This window comes from Synchiropus splendidus, chromosome 10 (genome assembly GCF_027744825.2).
Source record: "Synchiropus splendidus isolate RoL2022-P1 chromosome 10, RoL_Sspl_1.0, whole genome shotgun sequence".
Taxonomy (NCBI): Eukaryota; Metazoa; Chordata; class Actinopteri; order Syngnathiformes; family Callionymidae; genus Synchiropus; species Synchiropus splendidus.
In genome coordinates, this window is record NC_071343.1 from 18,395,300 (window position 1) to 18,416,850 (window position 21,551).

Below are 21,551 nucleotides of genomic sequence, written 5' to 3' on the forward strand. Positions count from 1 at the left end.
TGAGGTGGGCAATGCCGTCTCAAGTGATGCAGACGACAGAATTCCATGTCGCAACCGCACAGATCACCCCCCCCCAAAAAACCACATATATATATATATATATATATATATATATATATATATATATATATATATATATATATATATATATATATATGTGTGTGCTCCGTGGGGAGGATAGTTCTCAAGAGATTCCCACAGTGACCTTCATTGTGTTTTGTTGCCACTTAAATCCGGACATAAACAGTGCAATCCCGTCCTGAATCAGTCACGTGGTACGGCAAGTTGTGAGGCTGCAAATGTCAGCAGTCGCGTCACCGGACCATGCCTCGGTGAGCGCTTCACAAAATCACCAGCTGGATGACTGGCTACACACATTTCAGTCTTGACACAGAAGACCCATCACAGGGACCTCACAGCTCCACTTGTTGTGGCGGCCACGCCGTTTGCAGTCTTTTGTGTGTTTACCGTCACAGTCCGAGCGTGTGCACCGTTACACTGACTGACTGACAGTCACACAACACAATATCAAGGACCTGATACAGATGCATACACACACAGCTACACATGATCCCTGCTCAGGAAAATAGTGCAGAGGGAAGAAGGTTCAGAAATTGTAGGAACTGCTCTTCACTCTGCTCCTCTTCAAGCATGGTGGAATATAAGAGGAACATGTCGACTGCATGCAAATGTCAAATGCAATACACTGTATCAGACTTCTTCTGAAATGGCATGATTATACAGCTCGAGTTGAGACATGAGTTTAAATCCTGCACGGCCCAACATTTATAACTCAGTGCCATCCCTGATTTGAGTTTTTCTTTATGTGTTTATTCCACATAAAAAGAGAAGAACATTTCTACATCAATATTCGATCATGAGACAACAAACTTCTCCGTGCTTGTCATTTGGAAATAAAAGCGAAATAAATAAATACAAATTCAAGTACTTTTTAAAGCACTGTTTAGAGTTCCGTTACAAACCAGAGAGAAGCGCTCTTCAGAGTCACTGGGTCACCAGACACCATCTGCCTACTTACTCGCACTCAGACGCTAAAAAATTGTGTGATTGAGGGTCCGTGTTGGAGGAAGATTCGAAGTTTCCAACTCTCCACTCGCAGATAACAGATCTGTATGGCTCACGAAGAAAAACCTTCAACTTCAGAAGTACTCCTTCATGTTGATTCCAAAATATATTTTTAACTGCAACAGCATTTGTCTTGTTAAGCCTCGTGCTGTAGAAGATCCCAAGTATAAATCAAGTACAAGTAAAAAGTTCAAGGCAACAATTGATGCCATTTGAGGCAAGGGTGAATTATTGTGCACCTTTGAAAGTCTGCCGCGCTACTTAATATTGTCTAGTGAGATGACGGGAGCGTTTTCATCCAGAAGGTCACACAGTTCTCCACCTTCAATGACAAAAGGGCTTCTTTTGTATCTTATTTTTCTTGATAAAATTTCAGATTTCTGTGACTTTTTTGAGATTATTCGAAATGACAAATACTGAGGCTGTCACTGTGGTCAAAACTCAGGTGTGGGCTACGCGCTGGAATAAGTGATGTTGAGCATTCTGGATTTGGCTGCTAGGTGAGTGCAACCTTAAGGGGGCGAGACACATGACTTTCATAGAGACATATAGATTAAAAAAACTCAATCTGTGGTATTCCTCTGTGAAATCTGGCATGACCCCATGTGACAAAGCAAAGCGTAAGTATCACAACATGCGTAAAACACAACGCGCAACATGGAAGTGCAATGGGTTGGTGGTTCTACCACAGACTCACACCAAATGCAGGACTCAACACTCTCCAAAGTTCAGAACAGTGATGAGGCGACGGCTACCATGAAGCCGCAGCGGAGAAACTATCCATAGACAAGCACAGGAAATAAACACAAACAGGAAGTGGCTGACAAAATAAGACTAAAAAGAAGCACCTGATGAAAAGAAGTGTAGCATTGGAGGGACAAATATATGGCAACGTTCATCTCTGTGAGAAATCACAAGCTCCTGTCTTGTATTGTGCTTGTTACTCCTCCCATCTAAGACTGAAACACTGTTTAGAGCGACGCTCGGGCAAAACAAAATCCCTCAAATGGTGATGCTTTGCTTGTGCTGGTGTTAAGACAGTGGCACCTCCACAGGAGTCCTGTTTACTGTTCGGACTCTGACGCCAGGCTGGCACCACGCAGTTAGGTTAATGAGGGCGCATTAATCCGCTAGCTGCTGACGCTGGACACCGCGAAAAACATATTCTTCAGTGCTGGTCACGCACAGCAAACAACAGAGTCAATAAGTCATGTGAGGAGAAGCAAATATGGACAACATCACTCAATCAAGGAAAGAATCTCAAAGGGGACGGAAATGAAACAGATTATTTTGGAATGAAATGCCACAATACAAACAAAAAAATGCTCTCAAGATGTGGATAGTGTTGCTTTGATATGTGTTGGGGACAGTGTTGGCTGCAGCAAAATGTGTGGTGTAATGAAGTCAGCTCCAGACGGCTCAGTTTTTTTGGTCGTAAAATCATCGAAAACATCATCATGTCAAATACATTACTGCCTCAACAGATTTTACGATCAGTTTTCCTCTTTAGAAATGTATACTGGGGGAAGAAACCTATCTTCAAATTTGGCAAAACAACATCCTCAAATAAATCAACAAAATATATTAATAAATAATAAATAAAATACTGTTGATGCGAACATATGATTGTTGAGATGAAAAACTCATAGTTCAATTTCACATGATTTATTTTCTTATTTTTTATAATGCACCATTTCACCACAATCATCACTCAAACTACCATGATAGTGAAAACCATTCTGTTGCTAATAAACATCGAAAGGGACTCATAAAGAAAACATGCAATAGTTAGTCTTTCACAGATACAAAACAGAACATATAATAGAATGACTTGATATGTTTGTATTGGATTTATTTACGATGCACATTTGCTGTATCAAACCTGAACAGAATTTTGCAGGTTTGAACTACACAATTTTTCAATGTTTTGAATTTGATTTTAATATGTATGGGTAAAAAAAATTATATATATATATATATATATATATATATATATATATATATATATATATATATATATATATATATATATATATATATATACATACATTGTACACTTCATCTTCAATCATAATGACTTATCTGACCAAAATGATGAATTACTGCTTAATAATAATAATAATAATAATAATAATAATAATAATAATAATAATAATAATAATAATAATAATAATAATAATAATAATCAGTCCACTGAAAGGAATATGACTCACATGGAGAACAGGAAGAAAGCGCTCTAATCTGTGACTTCCGAATGAGGCATGGATATTTGGCTTGAGGCTTCATGCATCCCCACGACGGAGAAGAGCATGTGACCCAGAAGAGACATCGGTCAAGCACACCGTGTTCTTCTGGCCGTAATGTGATTTTGTAAAAAAGAAAAAAGGTTGAAAAAAAAGAAAAAGAGAAGAGGAAGGGGAACATTTTGAGGGATAGAGTTGAGGTTATGCATTTTGGTGAAGTGGCTATGACCTCAGAGAATTTAGCTGCTCTTTTTGCTGCTATTCAAGAGATTTTAACGCTGTTCACAGTTTAGAGTCAGTTGTTAAGCACGAAGAAGCAGGAGAAGTAGCTGCTGACTACTTGGAAAAAAATGCAATTTTGCTCAAAGACTGAGAATAAACAGCAATACATGTCAGTATTACGCCCGCACAGTGAGGAAAATTCACCTTATTAATAGATGCCCAGGCTTCTTTTCAAAATGAGCCTCATAAAATGTTAAACATAAGAAACAGAGAGCTTTTGACATTTGGATATCTGTCAACCAAGACTCCTCTTCTCCAAAAACTGGCCCAATCTTTTCACTCTGAATGATCATGAACTTTCCAACTGTCTTCACTGGGATAAGATTAAAAAGTCTTGAGTGAAGTGCAACTGTTATTATTTGCTGTGATAGTTCAACACTTACTAATTCTTTTTCTTGACTCTTGCTTTTTTTCACTCTTTCCATGTTTTTTATTTTTTTTTTGTGTCTCTCCCTCACATGTGACTACGTTGTGAACAAAGACTGAAAATGGCCGCTGTGTCCACAACGTGAGTGATGACGAGTGATGACATGAAAATTGATTGATTTGATCATGAATCGGATTTAAATATAATTCATATTTGAGAAATGATCAACCAAAAGAGAAGGAGGAGGGTATAAGTGTATGGAAGATGGAGGACGATTCGAGAAGACAAAGAGGTCCTGGTGGTTGTCCAGTATCAACTCGACCAGTGACTCTTAACCACAGGTTCGGGGCCCATGGTTCGGCCTCGAGCGCCTCCGAGAGGGCCGCTAAATGTTCTTTGGTTTTACACTTTGGGCCGTGAGACACTCAGTTGTAATACATCAGCCACGTATGGTGGCAGTAGTGTGTCACTGAAGTTCCTGAAAACAAAAAAAAAACATGATAAAGAAGTGATGTCGCCCCCCAACAGTAAACATTTTTCATGAAAGCGCCTGTTGAAGTTTTGAAAATGAATTTTGAATTATTAATTTCATGGCGATACTAAACACCTTGTTTTTATTTTATGAGATTTAGTCATAGTTTTATTATATTTATTTTATTCAGAAATGTATTCAGTTTTTCCAATTTTCTCAACACTTTGCATCAACTGTATTTTTTTCCTTTAGTAAACATGATGAATATGACCCGCACCTGGTTCTGCAGCTGGTTGGACTTTTCGAAGACAATACATATATTATGTTCACATGGTTTCATGTAATTTGACAAGGTTTGGGTTTGTTAACTTGTAAGTGCAGTAGATTCAATATGGTTGTTGATCACAAATGAATGTAAGAGTACTGAATCTTTAGTTCTATTGAATGGGCCCCGGGTCCATTTGTTCTGGGGATGGTGGCCCCCGAGATCAAAAAGGTTAAGAAGCCCTTAGCTAGAGAAGAGTTGTGCTGAAAGGATGACATTGGGAATCAACTTTACGGTAGTAATTGGCAGATGAGGTATCATGAGACAGTATTGCAGGGTCGACGAAACAGTGTCCTAATATTCACCGGCCACTGGGTGGCACTCTTGGTTTAGAAAATGTATGGTTTCATTAAATTTGTTGTTCAAGTCCAAACATTTTACAGCAGACAGTACCATCTGGTGGCATCTGAAAATCAGGACACTGTTTCACGAAACCTCATCAACCCTTCAGTGCTGTGTCATGAAACCTCATCGACCCATCACTAAGTTACGGCCACTACAGCAGTGTTTACTTTGTTCTCCAGTGGGCACGTCCAGTTTGTGGAGTTTCTCCCCCGCAGTGACCTTTTGAAACGTCCCGCAGGAATGTTCACCGCATCACGATTAAGTCATTTTCAGAGTGTCAAAACGCTGACGGCGGAGAGCAAAGGCAGGCGAACATGTCTGTGTTGCCAATCTTACCACCACAAAGGAATATTCTCTCATCCTTTCAGCATCTCTGCTGAATTCCTGCCAATACAAGTGTTCGAGAGGCTGGCGGTGACCCGAACACATCAAAACAATTGTGATTGAGTTCAGCTTATGCTGTGAAGCCAGAAAAATAATTCAGAAACAGTCGCAATTCCAAGCAGAAAAATAAATATTGGTGTGAAATTACAGTGTGAGTGGGTGCGTCCGCCAGCACCTCACGCCTCTCAGCGCGCATATGATATATTTTCACCCTTCATTTTATTTTTAACAGACCAGCCTTCATGCAATATAAAATAGATCAACTCTTCAAGGACTGTAAGGAGGAAACCTCAACGCAGATGAGGCTTTGGCACCGGATCCCCCTGAATAATGTTTGGGACAATAATGCACACGTCCTTGGTTATTATTATGAGCTCATGGCAAATATTTTTCACATCACAGATCAGATGCTCAGAGTGAATGGTTTTGTCCCTTTTTCTGTTTTACTATCTGGTTGTTGACTGTGGCTGTCAAAAATATTGATGCCCTGAAAAGCATCAATTGATGCATCAGATGCATAGATGAGGTTTCATGAAACAGCGTCCTGATTTTCAAAGGCCACCAGGTGGCACTGTCTGGTGTAAAATGCTTGGACTTGAACAACTGAGTCAACGAAACCTCATATAATTTATTAACCAAGAGCACCATCTAATGGCCTCTGAAAATCAGGACACATTTCGTCAATGTCCAAGATGGAGCCAACGAAGGCTGGCCTGGAATTATCGTGCATCCTATTGTAGACTCCTTCTGCTTCCTGGGAACGACCATCAGTGAGGAGCTCAAATGGGAGCTGACCATCAGGTCCCTCATCAGGAAGGCCCAGCATAGAATGTTCTTCCTGAGGCAGCTACGAAAACTACGACTGCCGACGAAGTTGCTGGTGGAGTTCTACACGACCATCATCCAGTCCATCCTCACCTCCTCTATCACTGTCTGGTACAACAGCGCCACCTCCAGAGACAAGAGCAGACTGCAGCGCATCGTACGTTCTGCTGAGAAGGTGATCGGTAGCAGCCTGCCACCTCTTCAGGACCTGTATGTCTCTAGGACCCAGAGACGTATAGGTCGGATCCGAGCCGATCCTTCTCATCCAGGACACGGACTGTTTGTTCCTCTTCCCTCTGGCAGGAGGCTACAGTCCATCCAGACCAGAACCTCCCGTTACAGGAACAGCTTCTTCCCCTCAGCCGTCAGACTGTTGAATTCGTGAACAGCCTTGTTGTTATTTTATTTTATTTTATTATTTTTATTATTTATTATTATTTTTTATTTATTTATTAACCTTTGGTCAGCACTTTAATCCAAACACTTTCCTAGTTGGTGGGCTCCCCACTGGCCATGGCAATAAATTTGATTCTGATTCTGATTCTGATTCTGAACACTGCAATACTGTTTCATGATACCTCAGCTAACCATGACTAGCATCAATACTCAAACGCCATATACTGGTGTGATACTAATCCGGTGGCAGACGCGTAACTCCCTGGCCTCATGACGGATTCCGACAGGTTAGTCAAGCTCCCGGTCATTCACTGCAGCCTACTGAATACTGATGTGATGTGTGGCCAGTGAGACGTATTTATGTCGATTGTTTTCTAATTAGCCATTAGCCGCGGCTAACAGTTTCCACACCATAATGCAACTCAAATGTCTTTTTCATTTAAAGTCAACCTGCAACTAAACCTGATAAATAACAGCAACTCGACCACAGCTGTTTGAAAAAAACAATGACTGCATATTTCTTATTACTTAGCTATTATTATTGTGGTTCTGTGTTTTTTTCTCATCTTTTTTAAGCACTTTTACTCTGAAATCCCGGTGCCAAAAATGTCACAAACATCAAGGCGGAACTCTTTGCTGCATCATCACCAGCATGGATGTTCTGTTGATGTCATCACGTTGTATATTGTGGTGCAGCTGGAACTGGTGCAATTTCCCTGAGAAAGTTTCCCCCGTGAATAATTATTTCAATGTTTTTTTCCCCTGTATTCACCTATAAATTACAACTCTCACAAAAAAACATGCCATAGATGAAAGTGAGTCATGTAACTAATTTCTCCCAGAAATCCATTAACTCCATATTTCAGCCCGTTTCAGTCACAAGACGAACTAAAAGTTCCATTCAAACCTCGCGGATGTTTTATTACACTCCCTTGTTCTTCCATGCAGAACAGCTTGTTCCTGCTAATGCGTTCAAATTAAACTATTTCATCACATGAGCGCTGAAGAGTAATCCACTATATTCATTTAAATAACGCGTGCACAATTGATAGCAACATAGACGGTTCAGAGAAAATCGTCCCATTTTGACCTGGAATAAACTCTCTGGCGTGAATACAGGTTTGTTATTGAGCTGCTGTCACTGTCAACAAAAACATCCTTGTTTGCAAGGGAAGTCAAGATGTCCATTTGCTTGGATGGAAACAGATGTCCTTTTTATCCCTTTTTCCCACTTCGCAGTGCCTCTGCCTGTCCACAAAGCGCGTCCAGACACGAGCTGGAACCATCACATGTACTGGAACACTGGGTTCACAAACAAGCAATATGAAGAATGTGGTGCTGTGCTCCCCACCTTCCCAGACAGACCTCACTACTGATCCTGCAGTAACATTTTCACCTCAATTTCTACATCCTCGCTGCTGAGACGGGACCATTCAGCCGATTGCTAATGGACTTCGGCCTGCCGCCCGTCACCGGAGGACACCGAGTCAGCAGCTGCTCGACTCAAGCCAGCGCCGAACTTAGCCAGCGATTCACATGTGCCTCAGCCAAGTTCGCCAACACTCACATGTGACTCACTTGAGGCACACTGTTCCGAGTCTGACTCACACATTGGATCATTCAGGGGAAATTAATTCAGTAGGTTCAAACTTCAGTGAGTGAAAATAAACCATATTAGTATGAAAAGCTTTTTTGTTTGTTGCGGTGAAGCGGTGGCACAAACTGCCGCCTCACTGTGCGCATCTATTGCCTATGAATGACTCTCATTCCAGCATACAGCACGTACACTGTGTGCATTTGAGCTCCCAAACCTCAACTGCCAGCCAGTCATGAGAGCAAACAGGGAGTTGACTCTCAGCTTGAATCTCTCTGTCACTCTTCACCATTGTCCTGACACCTGTCCTGATACTCCTAACTTCTTCATACAGGACCACACTTCCTCTATGTAAACTCTCTGACAGGATTTCTCAACATTACCAAAGACACTGATCATCTATCAATATCCTCTTATTTTCTATCGAAGGGAAATGCAACTAAACTAGTCATCTTCCACTGTGTCCACGTAAGATGATTTGGTACTGCTTTACCTCAGGTTACAGTATTCCTTTATTATGCAGTGCAAAATTATTTTAAGAACAGAGGTCAGCATAGAAATGTATATTTCAAGGCAAAGTAGTCATGACACTGTGACCTCATTTTCAGAGCTCAAAAAAAAAAAAAAATATATATATATATATGTATATATATAGAATAGAATAGAATAGAATAGAATAGCCTTTATTGTCCTTGTACAGTGTACAACGAAATTTGAGCGCTACTCCCTTGGTGCAAACAATGTACAAAAGAATACATCAAAAAACAATCAAGCATGCACTAAAAAATAAATAAATAGTATATACACAAGTAGCAGCAGTAAAAGAGCGTAATGACAGAAAGTAGCACTTATCCGGTTGTAAACTTCAGTGGTTTGTTATTGCACATATATATATATATATATATATATATATATATATATATATATATATATATATATATATATATATATATATATATATATATATGACCAGTTTCTAGACACTGTTGAAAAAGCATCAGCGGAAGTCGAGCTTCTTCCAGGTGCAGAATGTGGAAAGCACCATTCTTTGAGTCTTTGAAACTGTCTTTTGGAAAAGTGATTCCGCAATAAAATTGAAAGTTTTAAATTATCTACAAAACAATGTCATTCCACACGTTCATTCATGAGTAAACAAATGCACCATCATTACGGATTAAACAGAGTTTATTAAAAAATAAAAAGCGCAGTACACCAGCCGACATCACTATGTTTCTGGGGAGTTAAGTATAGTCTTGAATGCAGCATCTGAACGCTCAAGGATTTAACATTGTTGCAGTGTCTTTCTGAAGCAGAAAGTTGAATAAAGGTTTAACAAATCGCACACTGGCAGGAATAAATCTCATTTTCTGATGTTGTAAGAAAACCTCCCATTGCTGCCATCTTTAAGAGTGTTTCATGTGCTGCGAAACATCTCACACGTCACTGGTAGAACTTCAAAAATAGCTGGATGTAATGCAACACTGTTTGCCGCTGACATGCATAATTGATGAGAAAACATGATAAAGCCACATATTTAGGTTTCTCTTGTTCCGCTCCCAGGGTCTCTGCTCGCCATCCTGTCCTCTGCTTCTGCATGATGAATACTAAACCAGTTTCACTGATCAAAACCGGCAAAACTTGTTCATGTGGCTTCATGTTTTCGTTATTTCACCTAGCTTTTCCTGACTCCACTGGTTGTAGTCTACCTCAGCTTTAAAGGAATAAACACAAAAACAGCCAGTGGGCACAATTATATTGAAGCGGTAAACACAGCACAGTTGCATTATTTTAAATTAGCGCTTTGTTATTGAACCTTGATATAAGAGCCCACGTTAGATGGAAAAGCAGCAGGGTGGAGATGAATAAAATTACCAAATGATGTTTATCATGGACAAGGAATGTTCCCTGATCATGATGTGGTTTTGTGAACCCATCATTATTAGACTCCCTTTCTATAAACATATGTCAGTTATGCTGAGAAAACAACAAACAACAAAGAGATTGAGTGCATGCCAGGAATCCCACTCGTGACAGCTCAGGCATATATTGTCGACAGACTGTGTTTGTATACTCAGTGGCTACTGTTTTGATGTGATAGCAGGGCACAACAGAGCAGATTTCCCTCTATACGACTCTAACAAGATATGCACTCTTGGGCATCCACTAAAACCAAGCTGAAGCTGCGTATTCATTTGATGTTTTATTTTTTTCCTTCCGGGAGAGAAGAACTTGAAATGAGAAAGAGACAATGAAAACTTCCTCTGGCAATCTACTTTCTTATGAGCGTCGGATTATGTGTAGGTAAAAATAAAGGCAGCCGGTGCTGACATCACTGAGGAATACAGTTTCAGAAACGCCACTGAAAACAACACATTCGCTCCAGGAATTTGTCATTATATCGGAGGTTATCTTCACGGCAAACAGATCACCGGTTCTCATCCAGCATGGTGTGTGAGGTTTGTATAGCTGCTTTGATTTCTTCCAGATGCTTCACTTTCCTAACATGTGCTTTCAAATGAATTGCTCACTCTCACTGACTGTGCATGCAAATGTGAGTGACTGTCTCTGTGTGTGACCTACAATGAACTGAGGACATTTCAAGGTCTCATTTACCCGTTCATAGAATGAATGTTGTGCTCTGTATGACTGGTTATTAGGGGTGGGGGAAAAATGGTTTCTCAAATATATTGACTTTTTTTTCGTAACAATATTACATATCGGCGGAAAAACGTAATGTCATATCCATTTCTGGGTGAATACGCAGCCTTTTAAGAATGTCAGTTAAATACAAGTGACAAACGTCTATTTTCAAACATCAGCTGTTGAATATCAAACACTTGTCGCGGGATTCATGTAGCTGATGCACCGAGGTGCCAACCGTCCTCGACAGTGCTGCCTCGCCGAGCGCATCGCAGTCATTTGGCTAGAAATGCGAAACAAATGGGAAGTATGGCGTGACACAAGCCTCATTTGCGCTAGCTTTACGGCAGTTACGAGAAAGTTGCCAAGCCTGTGCTAACCCGTTAACCCTTTCTGCTAAGCGCTGCTCCGGGCGGTAAAACTAAGGGGAAAACAGTTGGACATTTGTTATTTATTGCAGCTCCCGCCGCGACTCTCTCCTCTGCAGCATTTGACCAGAGATCGGTGAAAAGTAGGCTCTCAATCACAATTTAGCCCCAAAGTTCTACTGACAGAAGCTGCTCTTCAACCATTTAACTAACATAAACAGCTTTGCATGTTTATAAAGAGTGAATAACACAATGTGTCACATGTCTGCAGGAAACCAATATGCCCAAATAATAAATCAGAATTGCGATATAAATTGACCAGCCCTAGTGGCTATGGTGTAACAGATGGCAATGATAAACTACAAGGGACTGAACACTCCTTTCACTGCAATTCAATGTATGGTGTTACCAGGACATTTTGTGAGAGAAATGCAAATAGATGTGTTTACCATTTGCTATCCAGTATATCACATATTTGTACATTCCATTTGTGTCTCTATTTTGACCATACATGTAATTGTGCCCAATAGTGTGCCACCACTGTATTGGGGGGAGGATAAAAACTGTTGAATTCATTCAAACTTTGGTGCTGAATCCTATAGATTATGAGTCCAGAGTTAAACTTTGCTTCTCTTTGGGAGTCTGCTCTTTTATCAATTATTGGTCACTAGCAGCATGGCTTGGTGGTGGTATACCATTCTACATTTATACATCAAAACATGCTTTTCCTTTGGGCTGAACTGCTGTGCTAGATGAGGATACACACAGGACAAGTTTTGCTTGCAAACACGCTCAACAAACCAACATAAGTCAAGAACACAACAAAGCTACACAGAAGAGCCCCCTGGCTCAGGGAGAGGCCTAGTCCTAGTGCCTGCCACAGTCAGTGACTTAGTAACCAGCTATTCAGAAGCAGAGAAACAAATGACAGTTCAAAGCTGAAAAATATTTCCCCTTGAATAAAAGGATTTTCATCAGCGCCAGTCTGTGCTACTTTGCTTTTGTGTTTGTCTCAGGGGAATTCAAGATAGATGTGTCAGTTGTTAACATTTGATCATTACTGCAACACTGAATCAGGTCAACACAACCAAGCAGAATAATTTTAATTCATATTGGAGGAACGGATTTCTGCCCATAGTCTTTGTAGTTCTGTGGCAAATGAGTTGCACACTGTGGTATGCAGATGACATCATTATGTGACCTTCAGTGACAACTAGATGAGTTCAAAGTTGCGACCGAGCATCGAGCGGGGAACCCTCAAGGCCTTCCAAGCCTTCAGAGGATATAATGCATTGGTGTGTTAATGGCGATTATCCTTTTTATGTTTATATATTTAAGTTATCCTAATGCTTAATTCAAATACAGTGGTACCTCGGTTCTCAACCACAATCCGTTCCAGAAGGCGGCTTGAGAAGCAATTTGTTCGAAATCTGAATCGATTTTTCCCATTATAATGAACGGAAAAAGAAATAATGCTTTTCGCTTCTGTGCAGTTTGGCTGTGACAAAGTCATAAACCAAGTAACTTAGCTCTGTCCCAGACTCGCCTCATCCCTGTCCCAGCTCCAGCCCACAACAGGACATCAAACCCTGGAGTGAGCTCCTGCCTCGGAGGTGTGGAGAGCGAGCACCTCCCCTCTGGCAGGAAAGATTTTACACCTCAATATGAAGAAAAGACAGTCAGTAAATGTAGCTAACGGGACACGTCTGCATACAGAGGCTGCGTTATACACAATAACAAAAGCATGTCGTGGGTCAGCTGATCGGTCCGCACACGTTATGGTTTTTCCGGCTTTATTCGGGGGCGTTTGAGTTCTGGATTTTCGTTCGTAATCAGAAGCAAAAAAATCTCGAAATTTTTGTTCGAACTCCGATTTGTTCAAAGTCCGGGACGTTCAAAAACCGAGGTACCACTGTACATTCCGAACTAGATGCCACTTAACTTCATGATCAGTGATTTCATTTAAATGCAGCGTCAAACATTAGTAGCCAGTGAAATTTATGACACTGTTTCACGAAACTTCTTCATCCCTTCAGTACTGTTTCATGAAACCTACTCAGCACTACTCTGAACTTCTCACTAGCAGATCTGACTAGTTCACTTTTCTTGAAAAATCAGCCTCCAAGGCGAAAATAAAAATGAATAAATAAATAAAATCAAACCATATGTCAATAGTACACGTAAAACTTGGGTTAAATCTGGATCACCAGGTCCATTCTAGAGGCCTGAAGAACACAATACTGCTATTTTACCAATGACAATTTTGACTCCGACATGGTAATTGTGCAAATGTGCAATGGTATCGATCATAAAAAAAAGAAAAAGAGCTGTCTGTTTTTTAATTCCCAAAATGAAACTGAACATCGCAGCCATTTAGGATGAAAAGGTGACTACATGCTTTCCTAGTTGTCCATTTACTCAATGGTTCAATGTCACGGTCATGAAAAAGAGACAACAGAATTTAATGAAAACAACAAACCTGACCTGTGCAATTGATACACAGAAACATAGATGCATGAGAATACAGAAAGTCAGGTGTCGATGATGCAAGACTTGGACGTTAAACGACAAGCACGTTACTGTACTCGTGTGCGTGTTGCGTTGAACTGGACGGAGTTACATCATTCACCCACAGCCATTTAAGCCGGCGATCTAAGACACTCAGTGTAATACATACCAACAGGACAAGCTCCCTCAGACGTGATGAGGACTTCCGATTGCTGCTTGCAGGCGTCTCTGCGCAGGAAGCACTCGTTCTGGTAGTTTTGATTGTTGGAGCCGCAAACTGGGGCATAGTCATTGTTGCACTGAGGAGAAAAGACGGGGACAAAGAAAAAAAAAAACAGGTTTAAAGTGGAACATGCAGCGGTAACAAGCTCATTTTTAAAAGTTACCAGGGACACGTCCAGCAATGAGGCTGTGGTCGTTCATCATGCTCATGTTCAGGCGGCAGCTATTACCTGGCAACGCTTCACGGTCGGATTTGACAGAGCTACAAGTCAAAAATCAATACGGAATAAATATATACAGGTCTCATTTTGAAAAGAAAGTCAAAACGGGAATGTGTGTGAAAACAGCGTTTCTGGCGAAACAGACCCAGATAATCACAACGCTTCATTTTCCCTTGACGCTCACCTGAGCAAGATTTGCTCATTTTGTTGTGAATATTCATTGTTGTATCATTGAATAATCAGCCCACACATGTCAAGGTTTTGCGGTCTATGTCTACTTTTTGATGGACCAAATTGAACAGCGCCTCAGTAATGACTAGATCTCAACTGACAAGTGTTTCTAAAGTATTATGAAACCTGAAGTGAAACTTTTCCTTGTTCGACAGGTCATTAAAGATTGCACAATAATGAGTATGATATAAATGCAGACAGTAAATGCATGTTATCATGATCAATAATAAATACATGAACATGGACAATACGTTTTTTTCACTGACAAGACAGTGGGGCCCCAGCTATTCAAACACTTGCGGAAAACCCATAGATTCATAGATGTTATTTTCCATCCCGTGGGCGGAAAGTATCAAATATATTTTTCATTTCTTTTTATTATGAATGTACGTATTCAGTAGCTAACGCTACAGTTTTCACCTAACTAAAGCTAACCATTTTTTTCCGAAGTGAATCTAAGCTGTTTAGGCCATTGTTATTATATGTATCGTATTATATTGACATTGGGAAAGGCGAGTTTTGCGTCCGATAGTGACGCCGAAGGCAGCCTTCAGCGTTGCATGTTGACGCATCAGGCTTTCTATTGAAGCACATGTTCCCTCACACATCCTGACTCAGCATTTGCTCTAATTTCAAATTTCCTATTACTTTTACTAGCTTCATGACAAGGACCAGAATGTGCTCAAAACACACACAATGGACGTTGCAAATAGGACTACAATGAGATCACGACAAACAATCGCACATCATGTGAAAACGCTCCTTTTCACTTGAGGCAAACAGTCACTCGAAGAGTGAGAATTAAAGTTCTCTTTCTTCTGATGCTTCACTGGAGCAGTCATAGGTTAAGTGGCTTGCTCAAGGGCAATGAGCATGTAGCTGTTGCTGCACAGGAGAGTCGCTTGTTCATTTCCCCACATGGTTTAGTAGATGGTCCAGATTTTTCAGATGACTGATGACACTTTCTGTTTTCTTTCTCTTTTAGTTTTGTGTTTCAGCCACGCAGGAGATGACGGTTTGACTCACTATTGATTTACCTGTGCCTCACCGCAGGAATAACAAATGTGACCGTCCACATTTGATGCATTCTCAAGGAGAAATGCTTATCAGAGGGCTAGGAAAATAGTTGTTTTATAGTCAAAGCCCCATGAAATGATTAGATTTAGTGGAATATTGAGTGCGAGAAAATGGGCTCCTGCTGGGTTTTGCCTCACAAGGACACCAGGGTCCCCGGAGAGTCGCTGCAGGGTAATGAGGCTAAGCAGCTCAGTGTTCTTTGTTTCCACTTCTGGTGTCTTTCAAGTCTCTAACAGACTGACCTGGAATTCTATGGGACAAATCTTCTCCCTGTGCTTTTGCAGGGACGAACATAGCGCCGACAAAAGGACTTCAAAATAGGCGTTTTAGTGGAATAAATCATCGACAAAATTATACCAAGCTCACACCACGGGAGTTCTGCAATCTATTTACAAAACTAGGTTATGCTATGCTGCGACAAGTAAATGATTTGAAACCAGACAAAAGCAAACAAGGATACAACTGATCCTGTGTCACAGTGCGACAGTGCAAGTGTGCCACTTTCTTGGAGATCTCAGGGTGTTTAGCACTTTGGAATAGATGTTCTGAATCCAAGAGGTGATAACCTTTCACATTTCAGTATCAGTCACAAAGCTTTTGTTCGGGCTTCCAATATCCCGTCCCATTTGTTTGGACTGAGGTCATTCCCCGGGTCACAATGAAAAGTAATCAATCGGCCATTCTTAGGTTTGCTCGCTAATCGACTACCAGCTGCTAATGGAATGAAATCTCTATCTGGACGATCAGGTGACATCTTCAGAGTCACACTGAAGCTAACACCTCTTCACGTGTGCAGGGCACAACAGTCATCACCAGCGTTAGCTTTGAGATACACCCCCCGTTTTCATGCAACTCAACATAAGGTATAGTGGCATAGTATTCCAGTATAAAGTGTTATCCGATGTTTTAACTTGAAAGGCACTCATTGAGCGCAGACCTCCGGCAAGCAGCTCATTTCCACCCATAATGTGATTTTCACGAAATACTGTGGCCCTCCTTTAGCTGTAATTTTTTGTTAAATGTCAAATTGACATTAGCTCAAAATATTCTCTAGCAAAAAGCGTGAAAAATCTTTGACCTTATGCCGCAGTGAGACACGACAGCAGTAGCGCGAGGAGTCTACAGTATAGTAGTGGAAGGACAGACGAGGCTTTGCATCTCATTTTCAGAGCGGCACTCTTGGTTTCAAAATGACTTTCAAATGACCGAAATAGCTGTTCAAAGATTTAAGAGCAGAGTGGACCCTGAAAAAATTGTTGTCAGTCGTAGAAAAAGAAAACAAATGACCTTTACATTGCATTTAGGCAAAACATATTGGAACATGGATGCCACCTTTCTTCAATTGTCTCATATTTGACATGTAAATGAAAGATTTTTCTTCTTCTCTTTCTTGTTCTTCTCCTGTTATATGTGTTTTGTGGGTGACTGTGTGTTCACCATGACAAAGCCAGTATAGACACAACAGGTGTAAATATACTATACTACTATATCTATACATACATATATACACTGCCTGGCCAAAAAAAAAGTCGCCACCTGGATTTAACTAAGCAAATAGGTATGGGGTTGCTGCAGTTGCTCAGGTCTAGGTTCAGCAACATTATGTGCTCAAAGAATGAGGTCAGCTGACTACCTGAATATACTGAATGACCAGTTTATTCCATCAATGGATTTTTTCTTCCCTGATGGCACGGGCATATTCCAAGATGACAATGCCAGGTTTCATCGGGCTCAAATTGTGAAAGACTGGTTCAGGGAGCATGAGACATCATTTCCACACATGGAGTGGCCACCACAGAGTCCAGACCTTCACCCCATTGAGAATCTTTGGGATATGCTGGAGAAGGCTTTGCGCAGCGGTCAGACTCTACCATCATCAATGCAAGATCTTGGTGAGGAATTAATGCAACACTGGATGGAAATAAATCTTGTGACATTGCAGAAGCTTATCGAAACAATGCCACAGTGAATGCGTGCTGTCATCAAAGCTAAAACGAAATATTAGAGAGATGACCGTTTTTTTTGGTGGCGACTTTTTTTTTTTGGCCAGGCAGTGTATTTAGAGTATGTGGCGAGCAAGAATTTAAATTTCTAAATAGTTGTATGCCCAATAATGCAAATGGGATGGCAGAGAAAAAAAAAAAAAAAGCATTTAAGCCTCAGCACAGAGAGAAACATAAAATGCAAATGGCTGCCATTGTCTCACAAAAAAAAACAAAAAATGTTAATCTGAGATTATACAGTGTTAAATTAACACGATGGGAGTTGAAATAATCCTTGTGATTTTTCCTGCGTGCAATTTGGATCAGCAAGTGAATCAGTTCAGTTTAATAACTGCATGAATGACAGACAAACTACAATCTGAATTTTGTATTATATCGGGCTCATTTCCGCCGGAACATCACCCAAGGCTGCGGAGAGGATCGGTAATTGGGTCAACCATGACAAATCTGAATAATCTTTCCACACAATCCAGTTGGATTCTGGCGTGAGATAATAACTCTTACATTGACAGTAGTATAGTTTGTGTGGGGGCTCTTCCTGTTGTAGCATGCCCTCTTTGGTCTCATTACATTTAGAACAGCAAAATGTCATTTTGAAACAGCAGTTAATGGCAGTGGTTCTAACACGTAGAACTGATGTTTGGTGTCAGCTGAGGGCGAATGCAACCCAAAAGCATCGCGGACCTCACCCAGTGGTTGCTATCACATGACGCCAGCGCCTGCCGAAGCAAAAGAATATGAGAATGATCGAGCAAAAGATGACAACAGGGAAAAATTGGGAACTTTACGATCCGACGTCGGCCAAGGCTGCCGCACTTTATCATCCCAGGACGTGTATTGATCTGCTAATTGCATTGTTCGTACACATAATAAAATAATAATAACAGTAATGTCATCATTGTCTTTTGGCTCCTCGGGATTTAATGCTCCATTATTCACCCGAGCTGTACGCACATTTACCTCGGACAGTGAACGTCGAGGACACACGCACTCACACTGCTGTGTGAGAACAAGGACACTTGATGGTGAATATTTGAGCCGCGTCTTTCTTCTTTACTGTTCAAGGAACACAGCGATAAAAACGTCCTCAGAGCAACTCAGAATAAGAAGAATAAAAAGGGAATGTTTTTTGTTCTGTTGTGCTTCTGGAATTGCTCAAACTGCAGTGTGGAATTTACGACTGCGATAGAGTAATGGTTTAAGTGTGGCCACAGGCAATATGGTGGCCCTTTGTGTGTGCTCTTTCTCCGCATGCCTGGGCTTCATCTAACCATTTCAGTTTCCACCCACAGTCCAAAAAACATGCTGCTTAATCAGAGTGAGGACGCCCGAGCTCGCCATCCGTGACCCTGTGTGCCAGAAATAAACGGTTGAAATGGATGCAGAAGCATTCAAAATGTCTCTGTGCTCCTATGTTTGACACTTAAAAGCTAAAGAATAAAAGACAGATATATTCCAGCAGTACAACGCCACAATCTTATCTCCACACAGTTTAGGTTATTAAAGGGAAACCTTGAAACTGCAGACTGCAAAATCAAACTCTGAAAGCATATACATATAAACATGCTGTGAGAGTTCTGCAGAAAATAAATGGATTTTGCCTAATAAAACTTCACGAAAGAAACGCAGGGTCGCCGCAGAGTTCACGTCCTCAATGAGTCACCTGTTGCAAAAAGAAATGTTTCGGATTTTAGTGGATTTTGTGTCAAGTGGAGGTACAATGGGCGAAATATGGCTCTCTGCACTAACCTTGTTGAGTCAGCTACAAATGGCGTAAGAAGGACGACAATCCTGAGTCATTGTGTTTAGGGGTGAAATCATGACTTGAATAATTCAAGTACTCGACGGCAAAAAAATAATCAAGGACATTTCATTTATTTTTACATTGCAAATCTCTGCTATTACTGTCTCACAACATGCTGACATCACCTGTGCCACAGCTGTAGGGTTACAGAGTAGCTGATGGCCCATGTTTAAGCGTTTAAAGACAAACTGCCAAACGTAAGGGAGTATTTCCGCCTCAATATAAAGACAAACGCCGTGGCTTGTGTCCAGTAACGTGCAAAACTCACAACAGCACATGGCCGATGGTGAGGAGCTGTGGACCTACAAGTAACATCCAACGTACAACCTGCTCGACTTACGTCCACCTGTACTTACGTCCACGGCCGATGCGAAATAAGCAGATGCTTATTTTTTTATTTTTTTATTCAATGTCTGGCACCGCAGCACGTAGCAGCCCGGCATCACATACGGCAGCACAGTATCCCAGAATCTCACTCTCACACAGCCATCTATACCACTAAAGTAGCACCTATAACCCTCGCGTTTGCTATTTTGAATGCCATTTGACTTACGTCCAGTCTGACTTCCAACCGGTTGTTTGGAACCGATCCCGGGCGTAAGTAGGATGTTACTTGTATATCAGGATAAACTTACCTGTGCATGTACCTGTCCAGCATAAAACCAGATTTATGTTCAATACTCTGACTACACATATATATATATATATATATATATATATATATATATATATATATATATATATATATATATATATATATATATATATATATATATATATATATATATATATATATATATATGTACACACACACACACAATGAGCAAGGACGCCTTGACATATGCAGCAAGCCCATCAGTACTTTTGAGACGCACATTTAGTGAACATCAGAGAGTCTGGTTCCATCTAAATCCCCCCAAATTGACAACTTCTGTCTCTGCCCCAGAGCGAAATAACGATCGACAGTCAGAACAGTTTCTAAACAGTCAAGGAGGAGAAAAAAAAAGTCAACAGAATAGAGACGGAGGGGAGCTAAAGGAGTAGGAGGAGTGATGGAGAGAAACCGCACACTGGCACTTGATCAAAGGGATGGAGATGCAGGAAGGAAAGGGGCTGTGGAGAAGATGAGAGGCAAAAACGCTGAGTGAAATTGGGCTAACAGGAGAGAGAAGTCAGGGGGAATGGATGAGAGTGAGATGGAAAACATTAAAAGAAGGTAAGGGAAATTCAGATATCGGACAGAGGGAAAGTCCCGGTTCCACAAACCTGGCTACATCGCCACATTGCCAGAGGAAAGAAAGGCATAAAAAAGGAACACAACATCATGAAATAAAAAGGATGCGAAGAACCATGGAGAGAAAGGGAGGGAGTGATAGAAAATCCTCTCAAAGGAGAACGGCAGAGAATGAAAGAAATGGCAACCCTACAAAGGCAGTTGGAACAGCTCGGTGCGCTGCTCGCGGTGTTTGCTATCCTTCCCTTCGTCTCTCACACTGCCTCCCATCTGGCTCAGGCTTTTCTTAACCTGGGGACGCTCACTTTATGCCAGGCGTGATGCAACGCGAGGGAAAGCTGCCCGGTAGAACCCTGCGGGTGTCTTTTAAGAGTGCCCTTTTTTTTTCAGCGCAACTCCCCCACCCCATCTCTTGATCTTCTCAGCATTTGGCTCTCACCCTGCAGGAAGGCGAGCCGATGAGAGGATGTGGGATTTAAAGCCTCCATATCCTTAAGAGGTGCAAAACAGAGACTGCAGCTGTGTACAAACTCATCCATGAATAGCGAGGCTCCGCACTCGTACGACATGTTGTGCTTCGCATCTCTGTTGAAGCTCCCCAGATATAAACTGTCTGCGTAGATAGACGATCAACAGAAAACATGTCTTCATTTCATCCACAGCCAAAAGTTTGATATGTTGTCCACACTTATTTGAATCGCTCAACAACATGGACGATTTATAGCCGTAGCATGTTTAAAAAAAATCGGATGCGTTGCACTAAGAAACAATCATGAAGAAGACATGAACTGACCCATCTAGCTCTCTATTTTGGTTTTGGACAACTGCATGTTGATGCTTTGGACTTGTTGCCTTCACCAATCTGGGCGTGCTGCATGTTTTGGATCTATGCTCTGTCTGTCTTTTTGGAGAGAGAATTATAAA

The 21,551-nt window shown here is 41.1% G+C and overlaps 1 protein-coding gene across 2 annotated transcripts in view; it reads right to left on the reverse strand.

Moving 5' to 3' along the window:
• tmeff2a (transmembrane protein with EGF-like and two follistatin-like domains 2a) overlaps positions 1-21,551 on the reverse strand; it is a 165,851-nt gene that overhangs the window by 89,024 nt on the left and 55,276 nt on the right. For both annotated transcript variants that reach the window (XM_053877831.1, XM_053877830.1), the window contains exon 3: positions 14,005-14,134. In XM_053877831.1, coding sequence (XP_053733806.1) covers positions 14,005-14,134 — 130 coding nt within the window. The remainder of the gene's footprint in view (positions 1-14,004; positions 14,135-21,551) is intronic.